Genomic DNA, 23,835 nt, shown 5'->3' on the forward strand with positions numbered 1-23,835 from the left:
TACGTTTTTATTGCACCTCAAAATACATGCAAAAAGTCAAAGCGACTATTATTTAGAAACGGATGGAGTATATAGGATTATGTCTTTACACCTCAAATTACGTGTAAAAAAGTCAAAACAGCTATTATTATGAGACAAAGGGAGTATTTGATATTCCAGCCGCAATTTTCGAAACAACGCGATAATTTTATTTTGTGTGTGAGTTTAGATTACGAAGACATTACAACAAAACAAAACTTTAATTTTTGGTTTATGTTTTTGTGAATATATGAAACGACAAGGTTACATAATAAAAAGAATATATTACTTTATAATCCGTCTCATGAATTAATATTTTTTTCAAAATATAAATTTATATGATATATAAATATATTTTAAAATCTATATTTGTATCAATAAACATAATATAATATATTGTTACTAATATTTTATACACCGGGTTATTTTCGCTTCTTCTGATGCACGACATATATATATATATATATACTCTATTAGTTATCTACGCTTCATGCACGATATATACATGCAATCAACCCAATCAAAACTTTAAAATATTAGTAAGTGCATGTTTGGCCAACAAAACTTCCGACTTCTTTTTTCTTGACCCGTTTGTGTTAAAATGCGGAAGTACTTATAAAAAGCTGGGAATACTAGTTTTTGTTTCAGAATTTCTACTTACTTCCCAAACAATTTAATCACTTATAAGTTTAACTTACTTAGAACTTCTATTACATTTCTTTATTTTAAATAATAAGCATTTTTTTTTTAAATTTACCGGAAAACCCCTGAACATGCCTGATGGGTAATGAGCTCTGTTCTAAAAGTCGGTGATTAATCACGATTAATCACCGATTAATCCCTGTTCCGTAATTCGCCGAACTGATTAAATATCCGATTATTTCATTAATCATCCGATTAATCCCCGATCAATCCAATCAATCCCCGATTAATCTTTGTTCCGTGACTTCACTGATTAAGTCCGATTCCCGCTTTTTACAACACTGGTAATGAGTAATAAACATGTATCTATGCCGAGATCTAACTTCATTAGCTCATTATGACACGAAACTTTTTGAGTTTAATTATATAGTATAGAAACTCCTTAAACATCCAACCTATATTTTTTTACAAGGCATCAGACAGAGTTTCCACTTTCCATCTGTAAATTATTATTCCGTTGCCCATAACAAGGAAGCTATTGCTCTTGACTTTCGTCGTCCTAGAGTAAGGAGAAAATGTACAAACTCTTCGGCATCAGTGAGTGATCATGTCCATCCAGCAAATCATTTGATTAAAACACATGATCATCCTGAGCTGAATCACATTAATGATGTGAGTGGAAAAGAGAAGCCTGCTGTAACATGTCCAAGACGAAGTAGTAGGTTGGCAACTAACAACAAAAGCATTGGAAGCTTTTGCTCTTGATTTTCTTGGTCCATAGGAAATGAGAAAAGTGTGAAGGTACAATATAATTTGCAAATTTTTCCTTCTTAGTGCATGGTTTGATCGCTTCTTCTTCGCCACCTAGGGCTGGAACTAGCTCACCCTCGCAGGACCGGAACCTAGAATCGATTCCCTAGAAGTTCTGGGTGATGCCTCGAAGGTTTTGATCCATGTGATGAAGGGCGTCCAACTCCTTTATGAACTCCTGTTCACGATAGCAGTCATCTTCTTTGTACAAGCATCACCACAGCGTGTCATCTTTTCCATCTAAGTTACAAATCTTGATTACCCTTTCTTTCTAGCGCCAGTCTATTGACGAAGGAGACCGGAATTAAGATCTAAAGGGGTGGTTTGCCAGAGAAAATTCCTCCTTTGATTGAATCCCAAAGAACCCGAAGAACGCGCCCTCTCTTCATGTTCCATATAACGCAGCAAAATCTATATTTCTCCTTTGACTAAATCTCTGAGAACGCACCCTATTCTCATTTCAAACTGTTCCTTCTTTGATTGAATTTTCCAACCCTTGCAAGCGTGCCCTTCTCTTCAAATCAAACCCGTGCAGGCATGCCCTTCACTCTGCAAACCGAAGGGGACAACTCATATTTTTCCATATCTATTCACTTCATCTTACGAATCTAGGCCCACGCATTACTAATCAAGCCCTTTCTGGATCGCCCAAAATTTGGCCATGACAAGTTTGCATGCAACTGGAACTCGGAGAAACAATTAACCATAAACATGCCAAAAAAACGCACAAAACAATGTACAGCATGAAACAGTAAAGCTGGTCACCTTTTGCTCCAATCAGGTTTCACACACATACTTTGTGCAGGAGTTGTGATGCTCAAAAGATTGTGCAGCTGTATCTTTGAGCAACATACTTGGTGTAATTTCAGAGCAATTATCACCACCACGATTAACTCAGAGCACCAAAGCTATCAGGCCATTGATGGAGATGAACATATTGCTAATATAATTCAGAAACTATTAAAGATCAACAGAATTCGGATCAGAATTAGCAAAAGGACATGTTATATATGTGTTTAGAAAACAAAAGGACAGGTTAACAGCTGCACTTTATGGGTCCATAATATTTGACCCATGATTACATATTGCGACCTGATACTCGAAAGAATATAGTAATCGTACAATTCAAATCCTTGTCACTTACATTAAATACACTGATTTATTTTTACTGCCCAAGTTGCCTGTTCCGCACTGGAACCTATTAATTTGTGAGACATAACTCCAGTTCTTTCTGATATCCTAAAGTTTTATATCTCGAATACCCTCCAAAACTCAGTAATTATGACCTGAGGCAGCTGGCACCTAACAATTTATCTTTAATGTACTTACTCAGCTCTGGAAATACACAAAGTGTGATGCAAGTCTCTGGCTCAGAAATAGGAAGACATCTGGTGACAAAAATCTGCAGTGACCGTACCCATTCTCTTCAACTTTCAGCAGCCTGGAGAACTTCAGTGCTAGTATTGCATTTTTCTCGTGGCAACTGTTCCTTGCCTGCGAGGCTATAACTTGAGAATACCTGCAGTCATCTTATCTATGAGAGTCACGTCATCTTCACCAGACATTTGAAGGTTTACTGCTTTTCTTGAAGCGAAGTGACGAAGTCTCACGGTCTTCATCACTACTTCACTTATAAAAGTTAATTCTGCCAGGTGAAGCTTGAACCCTAAGCCATTACTGATTTGGTTAGGCAAATTATCAAATATCTACTTATGAATGCTACTCATCAGTAGGCTAAATGTGAGCATGTAAAAGATGCACGGAAGAATTAAAAGTTGTTCAATATGAGTATGTTAAGTCACTTAGACTATATGCTGAAAACAATGCAGTCAATAATAGTCAGTCGCAGATGATCCACACATATGGTGATATGGAACTATAATATTCATAATAATACTAGTTAATCCAAAACATAAAAATTTAACAAAATGATGTTATTAAAGTCAAAACATTAAAAGATTTGGTACTCGGTTAGTCGGTCCTTAGGACTGGTCAAAATAATACTCAGAGTTTAAATTATTTGGTCTTTTAGGCCGGATTAAAATATTAAAATTATATACTATTAAAAAATGATCTTAAATAGTTTTAACAATTAAAAAAAATAAAATAACCTCTTAAGTCTTACAATGAAATCATAAATACTAGCATATAATATTATATACTCAAAATATATCTTCAATCCTATTCCGATATTTATTCAATATATGTTAATTTCTGTTTTAGAACTACTCATATCATAATATTCTATATTTGCTAATACCAGATTAAGAACAGGTATTTGAAATCCTATTACAACTTCAATACTATATATGTCAATTCCTATTTAAGATATACTTATAATCCTCTTGCAATTCATTTCTATATATTTAAATTAGTATTTATTACTTAAAGTATTTTACTTCAATTAAAACTTAAAATCTACTCATATCATTATATTTAATATATCTTAAGCCAATTTAATATTAACATTTTGTATCTATGTATGTTCAACATATTAAAATCATATACTTATTGTGCTCTCTCCTTTTATTGTCATTATAATTACTTACTCAGCTCTCTCCCTTTACTATATTTTAATTTTTGATGTCATCTTTTAGTAACTTCTCCCACTAACTTATTTTACTCTCTTTTTGATTATAACATCAACTAATTCTCTCATCTCCCCATTTCTTATACATTTTGTCTTTATCTTCTTCCAATACTTTTTGCATAAACATTTATCAATTTATTTTATATTCTTATATTTGATTAATATTTATAATTAAGAATATTCAAATTTGTATGACACTACTTTTGAATATGTCTTACTTGGTATAATAGTATATAATACACACTACCGATATATGTGCGTGTGTAATAAATGATCAAATAGTAACTACTTAAATAAAAAATAAAATAAAAACGAGAAACTCCTCCTATATGACAGCCCCGCTTGACCCCACCCAGGCCCCACGAGGACCCAACTCGGGGTCCATCCCCAGGTCCCACAACATTCAGTATTATGATAGTGTTCTATGTTGTTCTTTTTTTAAGTGTTATGTGTGGAGTGCAACCATATATATATATATATATATATATATATATATATATATATGTGTGTGTGTGTGTGTGTGTGTGTGTGTGTTCTAGATAGAACCATGTTATAGTTAGAATTTAGACCCTTTTAGATACCATCAGATGTAGATAGATTTTGTGGTTAAGATGGACCCCGAGATGGGCCTAGACGTGGTCTAAGTGGGGCCTAGTAGGGTCCGGGTGGGGCATGGTGGGGCCAAGTGTTGGCTCTTAAGGCTGTCTGGAGCCTGTCCAGGGTCTGTGCGGAGCCTTGACAAGTATCTAGCGGGCCCAGAGTGGATTGAGTGGGGGCGAGGGTGGGCCCTAGGTGGGTGATGCCATATAGGGAGTGATGACATATAGTGGGTGGATGATGTCGTTTAGGTATAGTTTCTTTTAGTTTGTATTTTAGTTTTTATTTTAGTGGTTTGTATTTGAACAATTGCCTATATATATATATATATATATATGCATATTTAAGAAGTATAATAAATGAGAGTTAATAACAATATTTATTACTTTTCATGATTAATATAATTTTCAAATTTCAAGTATATAAATCAATATAACAATGATAACCATATATCATATGTTTTATTTTCATACATCTAATTGCAAAATAGTTTTACATAATTTAATTTTATACATGTCGATGTATAACATGTTAAAACTTTAGTATATATGGTATATATGTGCAATTCAGTAATAAACTTATCAAATAAAAAGTACATACTGGGCCCACCATGGGACAATATTTCAATATTTTAAAGGGCCATGTGGTGAATCAACTATTCGGATCAGATTTTCAATTACTAAGTGGGGATCTCGTCCCACTTTGGGCCCACCATAGTACAACATTCAATATTTCAATAGATGATAATAAGATTTTAGTCAATTGTTCAATTACTAGGTGGGGATCTCATCTCATTTTGGGCCCACCATAGCACACCATTTTAATATTATAATAAATGAGAATATTGGGGATCGTACGGACTTATTCAAGACTATTCACAAGAATATATAGGTGGAGATCTCGTCCTCTTTTGGGCTGAGGAACTTAGACTTTAGATCCTTCACAACCAAGGCTGATACTGATACCATGTTAAGTTATCGTTCTCCTACCATGTTAATTTATCGTTCTCATTGAACCTCAGCGTGTTAAGAAAAGGCTTACCATGATCATATCATATATTCAACAATACTTGAACCTATGTTTTAGTACAAGTATCGAGCATGAGAATGTATCTTAATTTATATTTAACTGTTAAAAAAGTTAATAAATAAGTTATATATTACAAAAAATACCTATAAGTAACACATATTTGATGGGATATCATGTTCAAAAATCCATTGTTTTCTTTAATTAACTATACATTTCAACCTAGACATTATCCTAATAAATTAGAGCAGAAATATGGTAATAGGAAGGTAAGCTTCAAAGATGGCATTCTTAGAAATGTCATCAGATCCTTAAGACGCAAAAAGAATAAGGCAAGCACTGTGTGTGTGTGTATGTGTACACATGCACGGTTTACATAGACATGCAGGCAGAACAACTTGGTAACTATATTATTTAGAGATACTTCAGAAACCTAGCTGTAGATATCACATAATCACCTTCCTTTTCTTTTATGCAAATTCATAATCACCTTTAAATAATTCATACTTCCATATAAAGTATATTATATTGAATGCTTGGGTTACTAGATAAACTTCAACTTAAATTTTTTTAACAATTTACAGTTATAGAAACTGCATGCAAAACCTAGAGACCGTTAGGAAAGAGTTGTACAATTGTCAAAGTGATATGGACCCAATGGAAAAATCTTATCAAAAATATTTACCTTCTAAAAGAATTACTCTGAGAACTTATGCATGGGCAGCAACATGTACCCTGAATATATAGTTGCAGTTCCATTACTTCTACACACTTCACCAATGTTGAATATCGGTTCCCAGGTAGAAGCAGAGTACTGCATAATATATTCTGCACATAATTGGACAAGGAGGACCATTAGAAAGGTAAAGCCCAAATTCTTTTTAACTATTACTAAGCTAAAGGAACTAAGGAATTAGTGGCAACTGGCAATGAGAGTACTCTACCTATGATTTGCCAACTCTCTAGTCTTTCTGTAGGTTTATTATTTGAGGCAGCTCAATGAGGTCTTTGTGTGAATAAATCTATTTCATATATAATGATCTGCTTGCAACTCTATTTTTGTTTTATATTTCCAAATGTGAACTAAGGTACCATATTAACAAGTCAGTCTTATTTTCAGTTTCTCTAATATAAGATGCCAGTATAATGGAAACCCAAACTTTTATCTACATCTTTATGAAATGATTTAGGATTGCTTACCAACTGTCTCTGCACATATACTTTAAATACAAGCTTGAAACGCCAGTAGCACACCAAAACTATACCAAATGCTAGTCCTTTAAAAGTTTCAATTCATTGTCATCATCAAAGCAATTTGACCCCCGAATAGTTATCAGATATCTGTACTTCCATTTTTATCCTAAAACTGTACAGAACATGTATGAGGAGCAAGTAAGTTCAACTCTTAACAGATGCATAACATGACTACACTCTTCCACGGTGCTCGGGAATTGGAGAAGAACATAGAAACAACAGTTTGCAGGTTGTGGATCCAATTCTTCACTTCTCCACAACTATGATCAAGGTTATGGACGCGAGGGAAAGAAATTTCCTCCACTCAAGATACAGCATTTTGCGGCTATATGTCTCGGTTTAACGGCTTATTGCCTCCATCGCAAGTCGTACAAGACGCAAAAATCCATCCATATCTTTAAAGCTGAAATCAAGAGCCTTTTTAACAGAGGGCAAACCATCCCGGTACTTGGTCTCCTCCCTTGAAGCAGTTAAGAAAGCACTCCGCGATTTTCTGGAGGCTTCCATTGCAAAATTGGCTTCTTGCACCTGCAGGTAATCTCACTTTTATATGCAAGTAATAAAGTGAAACAAATGCCCGACCAACTGGAAGATACAAAAGTTCAATAATACATAGAACTTAAAAACTCACATCCAAAAAAGATGTGATAGTAGCAGAAAGTTTTGTATTTACACCAGAAGATAGAGAGAGCACAACCATTTTTGTATACAATTATAGATTGCATTACATTTCAAATTTGAGATGGTTTTGCTAAGGATATTCCAAAGCCTATCTAAGTTCACTTTTGTCGTTTATTCCCTGCATTATCATATAAGAAACACAATTCTACAAGTACTTACAAAGTTAAGCAGCCGTGTAAAATTTGGTCGGCTTCGGGCAGGTATTACATGATTTCCAGCAACTTGAGGAGAATTAACACCCTTGGTTAAGCTAACCTTGTCCATGGTCGCTATGTTGTTCATGTTATCTACATCTGAAGCAGACGAAGAAGGAGATTCTCCTAAAAATGGTAATATTATGGAACCATGTGAGATCGGTTCCAAAAGCCACCAACATCTTTTTATCACATTAGCATCATCAGAAACTAATTTTACACATGTAAGGGTGCAAATTATGTCAGATCAGTTTAGACAAAAACCTAAAATATTGGGCTTGGAAACAGAAGAAACAAAATACTTCATTTGACTGAACTCAAAGACAAGGCAAGATATCAAACTGCCTGCTGGAAAAAAAGACTGCAAACTGAAATAATTAAAATAAACAATTCCCCTTTATTTTAAAAATCACTTTTGACGTCCAATTTAGCATTTTCAGGTAACAACCAGACCAAACCAAAGATTACCTAATATGTTTTATTCTGGATTAGGGAAGGGTAGAGTAAGATGTACGCAGACCTTACTCCTACACCTAAAAATAGAGAAGCTATTTCTCTCGAGCAGACTGGCTTTAAGAAAAAATCCGCAAAATTTTGTATATATTGACAAAGTGGATAAAATTTTTGAAGATCAGAAAAATAAGATGTAAAGACAATGTCGATGAGTGGATACAAATCTTCCAATGCAATAAATGCATGGAGTAAAAAACATGAAACAGCAAAAGAAACGCCTCTATAATTTCCGCTAAAAAAAAAGGGACAGCGAAAAGAACGCAAAAGCATTTTGAGAAAATGATTATACCAAATTACTTTTAGTGTAAAATAAAAAACTCCAAACATTAAAGATTATGAGGAGAACCATGATTGCTATCTGCTTTGAAAAACATAAGTACTAGTAGTAACTCTGCACAATGGCAGAAAAAGATCACCTCTACCTATATTCCCCTCGACAACCAATACACAATAGTTTGTGTACGAAAGCCGTGAATTTAAAATATAAAAGAAATCAGACAATGTCTAATAAAATCAACCAGCGATGAGCAACTCTCATTCAAGATGAAAAATAATTGTTTTTTATATATCTCATAATTTTCACAACCATTAGAAACCCTTGTGTTTGGCAACACTACGTAGATATAATAGCAGAAAGCGATGAATAACATAATCTACACTACTATAATGAACTCTAAGTCTTAAATTGGAAAAAAAAAATTGCCCTAGATTCCATGCTAAACTGAACTGGATTCTTCTGAGAGAATATAAACATTAATGTATTCACTAAAACATTTACCTGGAGGAACTATCTGCAGAGCTGTTAGCAACTCATGCCTATCTTTGCTTGCATTGGAGTGTGAAAAATAAATTACTCTAAAGTATGCAACCTCTACACACTTATATGCCAATGCAGCGGAAGACATGTCATTGAGTTTCTCATACTCATGGGCACAAAACCTGAAAAATAGCAAAAGGTTAAGCGACCTACACATGCACTTCGAAGTTACTTCCAAAATAATGTATCCAATACGGTGCATGTAGTTCGTGAAGTTGCCAGCAAAAGACTAAGAGAAGGTTCCCTTGAGATTTAAATTTGAGACAGCCACATTGTAGCCATATAATATCAAGAGACCAGTAATAAGACCGCTAGGTATCTAAAATAGTTCTGCTCTACAGCATAGCAACTTGCAACTAATCAGTTTCATCATATAAGAGTCCCTTGACAAACATCTAGACACATGCATACACAAGTGTGTGGGAGGGTGGGCTCCATGAGTTCTTCAACAATCTACCAAAACTACGACTGCCAAAATCCAGATTAGCATTCAAACCGATTATATTTATATAATCATAACAACAGTTACCGGTGTTTCATTTATGCTGTGAAGGGGTACTACAAGGTCTGAGGACGACTTACTGAAAATTCCCAGAAATTATTCTCATCCGGAATAACTTGGCATATGAGACACTAAATTCCAATAATAATCAGCATATTTTCATATAGTTGTGATGAAGCTACCAGTCTTTACTGATTAAATTAAAGCTCCTAGGAGAAGCTTGCTATTCTTGATCTAAAACATGATTGTACAGATAATGACATTCTAGAATACTCTACATTATTGGGTTCTGTAGCCTACAATATTCTTTAATTCATGATTCCTTGGGCCTTTTCAAGGACTATCCTGCATCAAATGTTAATCCCCGGGAGTAAGATTACACTTCTAAACCATTCACTAAAAGAAATTAGGAAGCAAAAAATAAAAAAGGACTCTTCTTAGAACATAAATTATCAGCGGAGCAGAAGAAAATTTCAGTTTGGATTCTCACATATACAGAATTCCCTCCCCCACAAGTGAGCAACAGACTCACAATCCTTCTACAAAGGGAGCTCTTACTTTGTTTTTAATTTGAAGATTACAACTGTCACTGGAGTAGATTGGATCTGTAGAGTAATTTTATAGAAGGCCCACTAGAATATAAAGATATTGGTAACAAACGAATGCATAACTATATACTTCTGCAATGATCGCAAGCATCTTGAAGTCCACAGGCCAACATACATATATTGAAAGCGAGATGAGGAAGAACAAAAAAGAATCGGTTCAGAGGTAAGGGCAGCTTAGAAATGAAATTACTTACTCAAATAGTTTAGCGGTACTACTATACATTTGAATCGATTGAATAGCCTCACCATGCTTGGAGTTCTCATTGTTGCTAGATTCAAGTAGCGAGGCTCCATAAAGAAATTTTAGAGCTGCTTGAAAATATAACCCCATACTTTCAAGGATTGATCCAGAATTCTGTACACATATGGAAGTTGCAGCAGATGTCAGGAATAGAAGACAAGATAATGGAAAAAACTATCTTAGAAAGAAACATCATTTACCAACCTTGAGGCGGTCAGCCAGGTGTTTTAGATCCTTTGCCTCTTTAACAGCATTGTTAGCAGCCTGAGTAGTGGAGTCCCTTCGAATAGAACTTGCAACGTCAATATCCCGGTCCTTGTGACCATTTGTGGGATTTCGGGAATTGCTAGGCTGATTGATATTCCCACTGTGATTTTCTGATCTGTTAATCTGTTTACTGCATTTTAATGCTTCATCACTTCCACCAGTACTGACTGTTGATAACTTTATGCCATTGTCTTTCTGATTTTCATTGACTGGTTGGGGTCGGCGCTCCATCTCATTTTGACCTCTTCCTGATGGAGGCAATGGATTCGACTTCGTTTTCCCAAGTACATCAACCCGGTCTTTTTTGTCAGTAGGAAACCTTTTTGAAAACCTTTCACTACCAGAATCCATTGGCTGGTTAGGTTCCGAGTGATGGTTGGATATATTTTGTCTTATAGCTGTATTATCAAATGATGCCTTATCCGATTGAGCCTCTCGTTTACCACTCTCAAACGATGGATTGGCAGCAAGCTCATTCGTACCAAATAAATTCTTTTCAACTTTATCAGAATTTAGAGCACTTTTCTCCTGCACCTTACTTCTAGCTTTTGAATTTTCAATGTGAGAGCCATGACCTGCATATCCATTGGAAGATGCCTCCCTCAAATAACCTTTTTCAGACTCAGATTTGGTACCACGAAATTTGTCTTTAGATCTTGGAGAAGACTCCTTTCCGGTCTTACGATCAGACCCATTACTGTGATATTGGTATCTCCTTCCACTCTCATCATTTGGGCACTCTTCTGAAACTAGAGACTTGCGAGCTTCCGGCAGATCTTTTCTCCTAGATATGTGAGATTGATTCCTGTCCTGAAATTCATGCATAGAGGACTCCAGGGAACCATGCTTGATGTTGGTGATAGTTACATTCTTCTGTACCATACTCGATTGATCAATCCGTGAACCATCATCACCATTGGAGCATTTTCTTGGACTACTTGTGGCCAAAATTAATGCTTCAGAACCACCTTTACCTCTAAGGTCTCTTCCGGTTGACATAAATTTATCTTGCTTAGAATTTCTTGAAGGAGATGAAGAAACTGACTCCACTGGGGAATCTTTCACTTCCTGCAAGTTGCTTTTGATTTTACAAGAGCCGGAGATCTTAGAAGAGCTAGAAGTGGCAGCAATAGCTGGTTGTGAAGATCCAGTATCCTTTTTAATTGGAACATCCAAGCTCCTGCGAAAATGACCGTCCTCAGGATCTGCCCCTGCTTGCTGGTCTTTTAGGCATATTTCTTTGTTGTCAATCCTACCACTCCCCTTACTCATGAAGCTTTCTTTTCCTTCAGATCTGGGCACCCTTGCTTTCTTTTCCTTACGGTGGTTGCTTTCATTGGTTTCTTCCATATAATCCTTGTGGTGCTCAAGATGATGTCCTTCGTTACTGCGGGATGTGGCATACAGCTGACTTCCCTGATATTCGCTGATCTTCCTCTTCTTCACATCTCTGTCAGTGAAGTTTTCAGTATGAAGCAAACTGGCATCTGAGGAAAACTGAGTCCAGTCTTCAGAATTTCCAAGACTCTTTGAGTCCTTGGGATAACCATCATGCTTGTGTTGAAGCTCCTGTGACTTATTTATTGGAAAACTATTTGAGCTGCAGCCCACTTTCAAAGCAGCAGCCCCGTTATCAGACTTCCAGTCTTCGTCAATTTGAACACCGCCTGCCTTGAGTTTCTTAGGGGCTTTAAAAGTTTCTTCATTCTTCTCACCACTGCTTCTCATTTTTAAGCTCTTAAAATCACCTGTGGACACATTGTAAAGAAACAATAATGCATATTGCAAAACACAAGAGTCGAAAAAAGGTGCCTGCAGGGCTATACTACCTTCAACAGTGTTGGCAAGTGGTATCTTCTCCTTCCTATGTCTGCATTTCTGCCCAACTAAGCCACTAGACTGGCCAGAAACTTCATCTTTATTAAAACTAGGAGAATGATTTTCACCATTTAAGCTTTGAGTTTCCACTGGTGCCTGAAAAATCTTCTTTTTGGAGTCCGAATATGGGGAGGAGCCATTGTGGCTGAATGCATTATACACATCTTTGATACCATGATTTTTCCTTCCACCTACGTCTTGGATGCATTGGTCAACATGCCAGGCATCAGCAACCCCTGATGATACAACACCAGAATATCTATTCTGACTATTTTGACCCCCATGAACAGGAGCAGAAGGAAAGGTTTGCTGAAGGGCAAGTACAGCCTTTGTTGTCTCCTCCTCACTAATACTACACCGATTCATTCCATCCCTACAAAATTTCAAAATACACATGAGAGAGAGGACCTGAAGATAAGAACTACTCTTCACTGTCTCCATATCTTGATGGCCGGTAAATATTTGCAAGTAAGGTTTTTATAAAACACATATATATGTCTGTGTGTTCACATGCAAACCTTCTTCTAGAAACAAACTACAAACTTATCCCAAACCTTCATTATGTTCATCTAATGGTTGTAGTGATTTCTAGTATAGTTCAACTAGGATTGTATCTGGTTTAGAGTGAAACGTGATAATGGCTAAATACTGTTTATAAGGTCTGTACATTGTTCTCATGGCCCTAAGTTGAGGCCAATCCATAAAGGTACATTCATGTCACAGCTTAACTTGAGTCGAGTCCACGAATGTCAGGCTCGCCACTAGTAGACAAATTTATAATAAAATAATTATATCATATATATTTATATTTAAATAGACACACACACACATATTGCATATTGGTTTCTGAACAACAAAAGCTCAACAGTCCCATATCAGTTGCAAAATGAATATAGTATTACAAACATCAAATATCTATGTTTCTTCACCCTAAATGCGCGCCCACACACACACACACACACATATACAGTATACAATAACTATACATGCATATACATATGCATTTATCTCGGATTTAATTAGTCTATATGTGTAATCTTCAATTCAGCAAGTGTGTTTCCCTTGTTGTGGATGATTAGGATATTGAAAAAAAAAGTTCCTTCAGTTTATTCAATACGAACAGGCTTTGCACAAGTTAACCGATTAGTTGACTCCCTGGTTGCCCAAGTCGGATCGAATTTCAAGTCGAGTTGTCCAGTCAACCCTCTAAATCTGACTGGTCGGCTATTCATGACAAGTAACCCATTAAGTAACAGCAACTTACAAGCATTATAAGACAAAAGCTTTGTTGCAAGGGAAGAAAACTTACAACCAGTTAAGCATGCTGCACAGCCATATCTTAGGGAGACTCTCTGGATTTTTACCAGCTGGAAGAAGCCGCCATTTTTGGCATTTGTCACAACAGACCCAATCTTCATTAACAAACGGTACTTGTGGTGCAGCTACATCAGGAATGGGTTTATTTCCGGTAGGATGAAATAGACTTGAAGACACTCTGGTATGTGCCTCAGATCTAGAGAGCTGATCAAATTTCTTACTACTTGATTGATCTTCAGTCACACTCTTAAATTCACCATAGCCTTCTTCACCTGCCGAACAATTATCATCTTCAAGCTCCTCTCCAAAGAATTCTTTGTATGTATCCTTGAGACCAGATGACACTTTCATGTCATCATCAACAGAAGGTACAGATTTAAGCTCAGGAATAAAACCTTGCATTTCCTTGGACATATGTGGATCAACTCTCAATGGAATATCAATTCTTTCACCTTTAATGTTTCCTCCTTTAGCTAGATATCCAGACTTGTTATCATATGAATTAGTTTTGTTGGTACGTGAGACAGCCTTTGCGTTAGCCTTCCCAATAAATGCATTTCCTTGAACTGAAGTTGGTCCCTGTGGTTCATCTTTTGCTAAATCATGAAAGTTTTCCTCCATCTCTCTTTTATTGACCACTCTAGTAGATACATCAGCATTCCTGGCAGTGTCTTTTGCTGAATCAGCAACACTACAGTTTGAATTTGACAAAAGAGGGAGCCTAAAAGTATTAGAAACTATTTCATCACAAAAAGAGTTTTCAACATCTCTTTCCCTTTCCCTCTTCATAAGTACATCAACGCCATTTTGGGTGCTGTGAACATTTGTAGTCTTTGACTCTGCCGTGAAGGCTTTTTGCTCAGATGATTTAGTTTTCTTTTCTCTAACAAAATTTCTATCACACCTACCAGAATCGGAACCTTCTTGGTCCCCCATATGAGCAATGGTAACAGCTCCACTCCTTTGGAAACGCATTTCCTTGTCATTCAAACAAATGAGATCACCGCAAAGAGGTGATAACCGAAGGCTATCATGCAATGGAAATGATTTCATAATCTGCTCCACCATATTAACATTTGACAGGGAAAAAAAAGATACTAGAAGTCAGTGTTTCAGATACAAGTCAAGGGAAAAAATAAGGTGAGATCAGTGTAGGAGATTATATACCTCTAGTATGCTTGTGGGAGAAAACTCTGGTAAATTCTGAGGCTCGCGAGCTAATTCACCATCTGTTGGGCTGTCCTCAAATGAAGAAGTAGGTGACACATCCAGGCCAAGTCCACTGTATATCTCACTTTTTTTCTTGGTTGACCAATTATCAGAAAGCCTTCTGATTCGGACCTTATAATTTTTTTGGTCTGAATGACTGTTAGACTTGTTCTTGGCACTGGTGAGAGGCATGGTAGCTGCTTGTGTGACACAATTATCCACAGGTGAGGCCCTGGATACAGGCAGTGTTGCAACACCTAGAGCAGTTGATCCATGCCTAGCAGATAGAGATGCACTTGAGGAAACAGAGTGACCTCGAGCACCCTGTATGAAAACATAAATCAAATATTCATGCACAAAAAGATTCCATGCCAACAGAGAGCTAGTGCAATTCTCCCCCTAACAATGAAAAATGGGGTCAATAAGAACGTTAGGTTAAATAAGTATCTACCTCCAGGGGCAAACTGTTGGGAGATTTTGATGCGTTCTCGTTTTGAACTTTTGGTTGGGACCAAACAGGAGATCGTTGGTATGTCGGTAGAAATGATCCATACCCACCGAATTTTGATCCTGGGTGATTTAATCAATTTCCATATCAATTATTGTGCTCATTCAGTGTTATGACCTCTACAGTTGTACTTTTTTTCCTTTTTCATAAGTAAAAGATTAATTCTAATTTTAATTTCACTTACCCAAGTTCTCAGCAGATACTCCACCTTCAAAATCCTTTTGGAAATGTCCTAGAACATTCTCAAGTTTCTCATCCTTCAAAGAAAACAACAGATCACATGAGAGCTGGTAGAAAGTAAACTTATGTACAGCAACAACTACCACAATAACAAATGAGTAAACTCGATGTGTCCCTCAGCGGGTGTAAATGATTTCATTTATACTTTTGTGAAATGCTACTTCTTACAGATAATAAACAAGCATTCACAATATTCAGAAATAACCATTATCAAAGAAATACAATTGCTCTGGTGTAGGTGCTCTTAAGTGTTGCATAGTCTCCAACCTAAACATTAAACTTTGGACATAATGATTCAACAACATTCTTGTCTTGGTACAACTTTATCAAAAAGCCGAAATAATAAACTATTCTATTTTAGTCCCAAAACCCTTTTCAAACAAAACATAACTTTTTCCGCAAAAATCATGACGGATTACTGATACCTTTATAGCAAGGGCTAGTGACGCATTGCCTGCTTGCCTTCCATTCCGGCACAACAATCAATGCAGTATTCAATAAAGCAAATTTAACCGTTACAATGATAAAAATTCAATTCCAACGTGCTAAATTATTTAACCTAATATCATTAATTAGCTATCGACAATGCAACCCAAAAACGCCAAACATGAACAACACATCATATCACTTTACAACAATCAAGTCAACTCGATTCACAACACAAACAACACACATATCATAAATTTCATCAAAGCATACACACAAGGAAATATCAGCACTAAATTCAACTCAATCAAGTAAATCAAATAACTTACGATATACGAAAAAGCAACATCAGGATCAAAAGTAGAGTCCAAATCTTTCTTGTTTAAGCAAGCTTCCCCTTCTTCCAGCTCCATCACTTCCATCTGTCTCCCACCGCCGAACCCTAACCCTAACCCTAGCACCGCTGTACCACCACTTCTGCCAACACATATCATCCCAAAATCAACCAAACAAGCCCTTCAAAGCCTCAAACACATCATCTCATCAACAACTCAATCAAAAACACCATAAATTTCAACTTTTACACAAAAACAAGCTTAAATAACAATAAGAACAACTCAAAACCACGAAATTAACATCAAAACACAACAATTCAATAACAAAATCACCTGCCAATCCCTTACCAACACGAAAACATATAGATACAAGCTGTGTACGTACAAATTAAGAGAATCAGAGCTCCGGCCAACACGATCTCGAATGAAGAATGATAATTACAATGAAGCGTCGTTTTATTCGATCTGTGATAGCTGTGAAATTTGATGAACAGAGAGAGAGAGAGAGTCTGGGTTTGGTGTATAGCAGCCGCGTTTTTTTGGTTGTGTCCTTAATATTTATTATAATAATTAATGTAATATGAGTAGTACTTGTTAGTAATATTTGTGTCAAGCCCACAGAAATTGCAACCAAGAGGCTTTTATTTTGTATGTATAGGTGGTGTGTAGATGTGTGTTGTTAGAAATCAGTTTACTTTGTCCGTCCGGTAACATTTCTGCTTATTATTTCAACGGTATGTCTGACCACATGAATTGTGTGATGTGACAAGCCACTTTTCAGAGAGTGAAACTCACGCGCGCCATTTTTTTAAACTGCGAAAATTTAAATATCAATTTTCTGAAACTCTTATATGAGTCACTAAACATATAATATTAACAAAATATATTTATATAATTACAAATCTGAGACCATTTTTTTAGAAATTAATGATGTATGTTGCGAATATGAATATGTGATTGTAGAAAAGAAGTGTATGGAATATTCTGGATAGTTGAGATAATATATTCTATATAAAATAATTTTAAACTTTTATTATTATAAAAGGAAATTATTAACAAATATTCGAGAATTGCAGGCATAGAGAAATCTTAGAGGAATATCCTCGGAAGGTTTAAAAGGTAACCAAAGAATAAATACTGCGCTCCGTTCCTAAGAAATTTTGCAGGAGGTGCGTGAGCTGTTTTAATGAAGCGCGTAGCAAGCTGTTGTTACAAGCAGGGGACCCGCATATTTTTCTAAACAAAGATAAACCTGGGGACCATAGCCAAAAACTGCTGGGCCCATAATCCAAACACGTTTCTTTTCTTAACGCCACTACGGATAAGGATGTCAAATTAGTTTCAGTTTCAGTTAGTAGCATAGTATCGGCAGCCTCGTTATCTCCGTGTATTAATTACATTAATAAATTTTTGTTTTATCCAAAAAAATAAGTGTACTCCTATATTTTATTTCGGTCTTTCTAATGTGTGCCCAAGCGCACACATTAAACACTAATGGCTTGTTTTGATTGGTGGAGTTGATGTGAATGCAGGGGACCATTATCATTTATTGTTCATCCACCAATCAAAATGAGTTATTTTTATTGGAGTTAGGGACTATTGTGTGCTCTTGGGCACACCATAGAAAATCCCATTTTATTTTTATAATTGTTATAATGTTCATTCTAAATTTTTATAATTTAAATATTATTTTTGAAAATGTTAAAAAGAGCAAAATCTTGAAATTTTAATAGAATGTTATATATATTATAAATATTTGTTATATATTATATAATTATGAATAAGAGTACTGTTTATATCTATACTAATTATGTTGACCAAATATGGTTGATAGGTCATCTCTAGTAATACAGTAGTAATAAGGATCGTGATTTAATTAATTAATTAATAAGATTTCTTGAGGCATAGTTAATGAGACTCCTTGCAAGGTCATTCATTAACTAAACTTTTAAAAGGAGAAATTAATTTGTCATTAGCGATTAGATTAATCTAATAATGAGATATTAGTTTGAATGATTAATTGAAGCATTAATTAGATATAATGAAAATATAATAATATTTGATTTATATGCTAGTTTTTACATATATGTTATCAATTTATAGCGATTAATCAGTCAAATTGAAAAAAAAAAATATTGTATATTCACCTCTTTTGTGGGTTGTAAATGATTTTTTTTAGTTTAAAAGTAATTATTTATGTAATATGTGAGCAAATAACTTAATATAATAACTTCAAACTCAAGAGTAGGGCTGTTAACGAAACGAATTCGAAACGAATATCTTAATTTTCATATTTGTATTCGGTTTATATACATATATTCGGATTTGTATTCATTTATTATCCGAATAATTATTTGTTTTCGTATTCGGATTCGGTTAGATTCACGAACTATTTGTATTCGTTTAAGATACTCATTTAAAACAAAATAGAACTAAATAACTGAAGTGTTGTCCCGACAAAAGTTACAAACAATTAGAGAGAACAGACTAACAGAGTGAGAGGAGCGAGGAAGGCGACTTGACAAGAGAAACAATTGGAGAATTAGGGTTGTGTTTTACTAGCCTCAACCTTTTAGTATATGGACTGGGCTGGTTTAATTTAATATCTGGTCCCAAAATAATCCATAATCGGTCTCTCTTCCTATTCTTCTATATAATATAAAATAATATATATATATATATATATATAATATTTAATTTCCGAATAATTAAGCGAATAGCGAATACGAATATTTATCTATTCGAATTTGTATTTGTTAATGAACCGAATATTTTTTAAGATTTGAATTCGTATTTGTATTTGTTAATAAACGAATACGAATAATACTAAACGAATTCGAATTCCGAATATTTCATTAAATATTCGTTTCGTTAACAGCCCTACTCAAGACCATCATTCATTCAAATGAAAAAAATAAATATTGAAGGGCAAGTAAAAAGGAAAATGCTTTGCACTTAAAAGAATTATCCTAATTTCTTTTTCAAATGTGTATTAAACCTAAATGGGTGCATTCACTCCAATAATGAGATAAATCATCCAAATCATAATTTTTCATTTGTTTTTATTTGCTAAAAAATTTGGGATACCGTAACATTACCCCACTGAAAACCTGAAAATAGACTATGAGACTGCCCTCTTTTCTTCTCATTTGCAACGGGTCAGGATTGTGAATTAGTTTGCCAGGCCCTCGAAGACGGGCTGGCCAACTCTGTCCGTTTAGATTACTTTTCAATTTTATTTGTTTTGGTTATTAGCTCACCTGCTTGAATTGCTTGAATGCAACATTAATATTAACGTTATAAAATCAGACTTAAATGATAACATTATAAATGTAAAATTTAATTTTTTTACACTATAATCCACATTCGCGACAAACAAAAACATCATCAGCTACAATTCGATTTAGTTAAGCATATTGTAAGGTTCCATAATAGTTATTAATTTATTTAAATGTAACTTTTTTTTATTATGTAATGCATTTGATTCGTAAGTCGTGTTTTAATTTGATTTAATAATTAATTTTTAAATTTTTTATTAAAAATAAAAACATGTCAAAATTATATTACTACTTAGATATAATATAAAACATTTAAAACAATCATGTCAAAACTATATTTACAACATAAATATATTGTATAAACTATTTAAAATTGGGACCGTTGGCCGTAGTGGTAACCGGCAATTATCCTTCATTGTACTTAGACCTGGCAACACGAAAACACGATACGTACACGACACGAAAAATGTGGATTTGGTTTTCAATATTTGGTACACGAACACGACACGAAAAATTTAGATTTGGTTTTCAATATTTGGTACACGAATACGAAAAATACACGTTACATTTAGTATCGGGTTCGGTTTTTAATACAAGTACACGAACGACACGAAAGTACACGAACTAAATAAATAAATATAAATTAATAAATATATTATACTTATGTATTTACTATATATTCTTTAATCGATTTCAATTATGTTATTTCATTATGTTATCTTATGAATTTAGTGTATGTCTAATTTATTATTTGTCACAGAAAAATTATAAAAATATTAGATTTATTATGAAATTCGTGTACTTTTGTGTACAAATGTGTATTTCGTGTACATTTTATTCAGACCATTCGTGGTACACGAAATTTTTCGTGTACTTAACGTGTATGGTTCGTGTTTACACGAAACAATTCGGTTCGTGTACGTGTTCCACAACTGGTAAACAAAATTGAAACAGTTCAGGTTTGGGTTTAGAGTGCAGTACACTAAAACACAAAAGTATACGATACGAACTGTTTGCAAGGTCTAACTGTACTACAGATAAGATAGGGAGATCCACGCACAAACACGCGGTCGTTGTCCAGTGTCTAGTTATGAAACCGCTTAGCTTACTTTTAAGAAATGGTTTGTCTGGTGTGTGCCCATGAGCACATGCTAAGCACCAACATTTATAAAATTGGAGGGTTTTAATGGGTGTGGTTGTTGTAAATCTCGGGAGTCCACCGTTATTAAAGAAGGTAAGCCAATAGAAACCATCCAAATTTATAAATTTTGGTACTTAGTGTGTGCTAGGGCTGACAATATCAGACATGACTCGAACCCGATCCGAACCTGTAACTCGATTTACTGAGACAAAACCTGAAAGTGACCTGAAAATAACCCGTTTTGACACGAAATGGACTCGACATGACCTGAAATTCGTTTCCAATAACTTCAATTTTCAGTTTTATTCAATTGTAAGTGATTTTAGCTTGACCCGAAATCGACTTGAAATTGACCCGATTGCTGACACGAACACGACCCGTTACCCGAAACTGTCACCCCTAGTGTGTGCCCATGGGCACACTATAGGAAAACCGTTTAAGAAAATATACTTAAATACAAATAGACTATCTGCAATTCATTATCCAATTAAGGAACTGTTGAATTTAATTTAAAATAAGTATTTATAAGTGAAAAATAATTTTCATTTATATGTTTGGATAATTTTTATATTTATAATATATGAGTTAAGTTCCTTGCTGTTCTTATTTCAGCGGAGTCTTGTAGGCCTCATTCTTCACAATTGGATAAAATATAATATATTAATTTCAAATTTATTTATTTTATTCTACAATATTTTTAAACATCCGACAAGTTAAAAACTATGTTCTACAACGTAATCAACATGTGTAACAATTACTTTTATAAATCGCAGGACGCTATGTTCTACAATATATGTTTAATATGTCTCGTGATTTATAAAATTAATTGTTGTGCATATTGATTACGTTGTAAAACATAATCTATAGCTTGTTGAATGTTTAAAATTATTGTATAACAAAAAAATTAAAATTGAAACCACTGGATTATATTTAATCTTTAAAGAAAGAGGACTACAAGACTCTGATGAAATGAGAATTCTAATGGATTTTACTCTATAATTTGTTCGATAGATAAATTATTATTTTAATAATAAAATATTATTAATTAGTTTTTTAATGATCCTATATATCTTTATAAAATCAAATTTCACCAAAAAATTAATATATAGAAATTAAGATATAATTATGATTATATTATAAGAAATTAATTATTCACTTGTTAATATCCTATAACTGACTAATTTTATTTAATATTTATTACATTATTTATAAGAGACTGATTAGTATATATTTATTTAATCAATGTTTTGTATTATATGTATCAAGCATATATTTAATATATCATATTATATTGTTACTAGTTTGACTCCGCCAGTAGTGAAAAGTAGATAAAATTATTAAATTACATATAATTATAATAATTCAAAAATAATATATGTCCGATTAATTTTTTCGATTAATCATCGATTTGCCAATTAATCGCTAGAAGGTACCCCGACCGCCCTGGGACGCCTAGCGATTTCTGGAACACTGATCAAGATGGACATGACTTATTTATGTGGTGCAACGGTAAAAAATTACATAATATAAATATTAAAATTTTGTTTTCATTGTTATTATTTCGATTAATCATCGTAACATCCTCACCAAAAAGAAAAGGTAAACCCTCTGAAAGTATCTTCACTGTAAGATGAAATCCTTAAAAAAAATTCAATGGACCACATTTTCTGTTCATTTAGATATATTGCTTCGTAAATAGCCTTTTCAAGTTGTTTTTCAGTAAACAACATCACAAATAACATCGAACACCACCAATAATTATATATGTGAATCCAAATAGCAAACAACTAATATTATATATGCGAAGTAAAGTTCTGGATGACGACCAACTTTGGTCATCCAAAACTTTACTTGGCAGCTGTCTAGACCATACTACAATCCCATTCAACCCCAATTGTATATGAACTAGTATTTAAAACAACAATAATGTTGTTGAGATCGAGATTTAGCATTGTTGGCATTCCCCCACCATACTTTAATAAAGGTAAGCAACCTTTTCTTCCCTTATGCCACCAATGCATAGCCAATTGTGGTGCCAACAGACCACCAAATGGATCCATTTCGTCTTTCTAATTGACAAACCCAACCTCGTAGAAACTCTATTTTCAAGAATGGTGTTTCACATATAATAAGTGTCTGTTCAGATTATAATTTTCCTTTAACCACTTCATTTCACAATCTATGGCATCATATGGCTCTAGCACAGATGATTGCAACATTCTCTTCTGACGCACCTTCATATATAATCCCTTTTTGCTTTAACCTGTTGAATTTCGAAAATAGTCAAAAGAAGCTCATACCCCTGATATAGGGACTAATGAATTATTTATTGCTTGGCATTTTGAAATATGGTTTCGTCTCCAATAAACAATGAAATAAAATATTTAGCAACAAAAAAAAGAGAAACAAACAAGCAATTACTTACGCAAGAGTTCTGGACTTTGTCATCACATCACTGGTTGTGCCGCTAGTTTCATTCAAAGCTCCGGTATTTACCCAAACATAAACCGGCAATCTATGTTTCATTGCTGCTAAAACAGTTTCCTTAGACTCAAATTTTGTGACTTCATCAGTTGACATCATGCGTGGTCTTACATTTGTTTCATCCAACAAATTACTTTTGAGTCATCCTTATCATGTTTGGCGAGTAGCAAAGCAGGTTCATCGTCTTCGATCTGAGTTAAGTTTGCCTCCTCCTCTCTTCCCTATTCCTTTTGGGCTTGCGACATTCCGCTGCAAAATG

General features: G+C 34.5%; 1 protein-coding gene across 6 annotated transcripts; it reads right to left on the reverse strand.

Annotated features, from left to right (window-relative positions):
* Positions 1 to 2,450: 2,450 nt before the first annotated feature.
* Positions 2,451 to 17,300, reverse strand: LOC108208804 (cysteine-tryptophan domain-containing zinc finger protein 7). 6 transcript variants are annotated; one of them, XM_017379341.2, is made up of 14 exons: positions 17,059 to 17,300; positions 16,668 to 16,815; positions 15,857 to 15,929; positions 15,616 to 15,734; positions 15,123 to 15,488; positions 13,948 to 15,011; positions 12,590 to 13,011; positions 10,698 to 12,508; positions 10,447 to 10,607; positions 9,104 to 9,264; positions 7,778 to 7,938; positions 6,884 to 7,465; positions 6,369 to 6,511; positions 2,451 to 3,136 (listed from the first exon to the last, which is right to left on the reverse strand). In XM_017379341.2, the coding sequence occupies exons 2-12, from the start codon at positions 16,758 to 16,760 to the stop codon at positions 7,277 to 7,279; spliced, it is 4,620 nt and encodes a 1,539-aa protein (XP_017234830.1). In that variant the 5' UTR covers positions 16,761 to 16,815; positions 17,059 to 17,300; the 3' UTR covers positions 2,451 to 3,136; positions 6,369 to 6,511; positions 6,884 to 7,276. The 6 variants fall into 6 exon arrangements, with proteins under 6 accessions (XP_017234830.1, XP_017234832.1, XP_017234831.1 ...); XM_017379343.2 differs by having other exon boundaries at positions 17,022 to 17,300; XM_017379342.2 differs by having other exon boundaries at positions 17,007 to 17,300.
* Positions 17,301 to 23,835: the final 6,535 nt, after the last annotated feature.

This window comes from Daucus carota, chromosome 2 (assembly GCF_001625215.2).
Source record: "Daucus carota subsp. sativus chromosome 2, DH1 v3.0, whole genome shotgun sequence".
In the NCBI taxonomy this organism is placed as follows: Eukaryota; Viridiplantae; Streptophyta; class Magnoliopsida; order Apiales; family Apiaceae; genus Daucus; species Daucus carota.

What these genes read in the sequence shown, in the direction of transcription:
- LOC108208804 (XM_064087222.1), bottom strand. Translation starts at nt 16,832, where the DNA reads ATGATATGTGTTGGCAGAAGTGGTGGTACAGCGGTGCTAGGGTTAGGG. An exon ending in CCAACAGTTTGCCCCTGGAG is followed by an intron (nt 15,489 to 15,615) that starts GTAGATACTTAT and finishes GTTTTCATACAG; the next exon opens with GGTGCTCGAGGTCACTCTGT. An exon ending in TTACACGGCTGCTTAACTTT is followed by an intron (nt 7,466 to 7,777) that starts GTAAGTACTTGT and finishes GATTACCTGCAG; the next exon opens with GTGCAAGAAGCCAATTTTGC.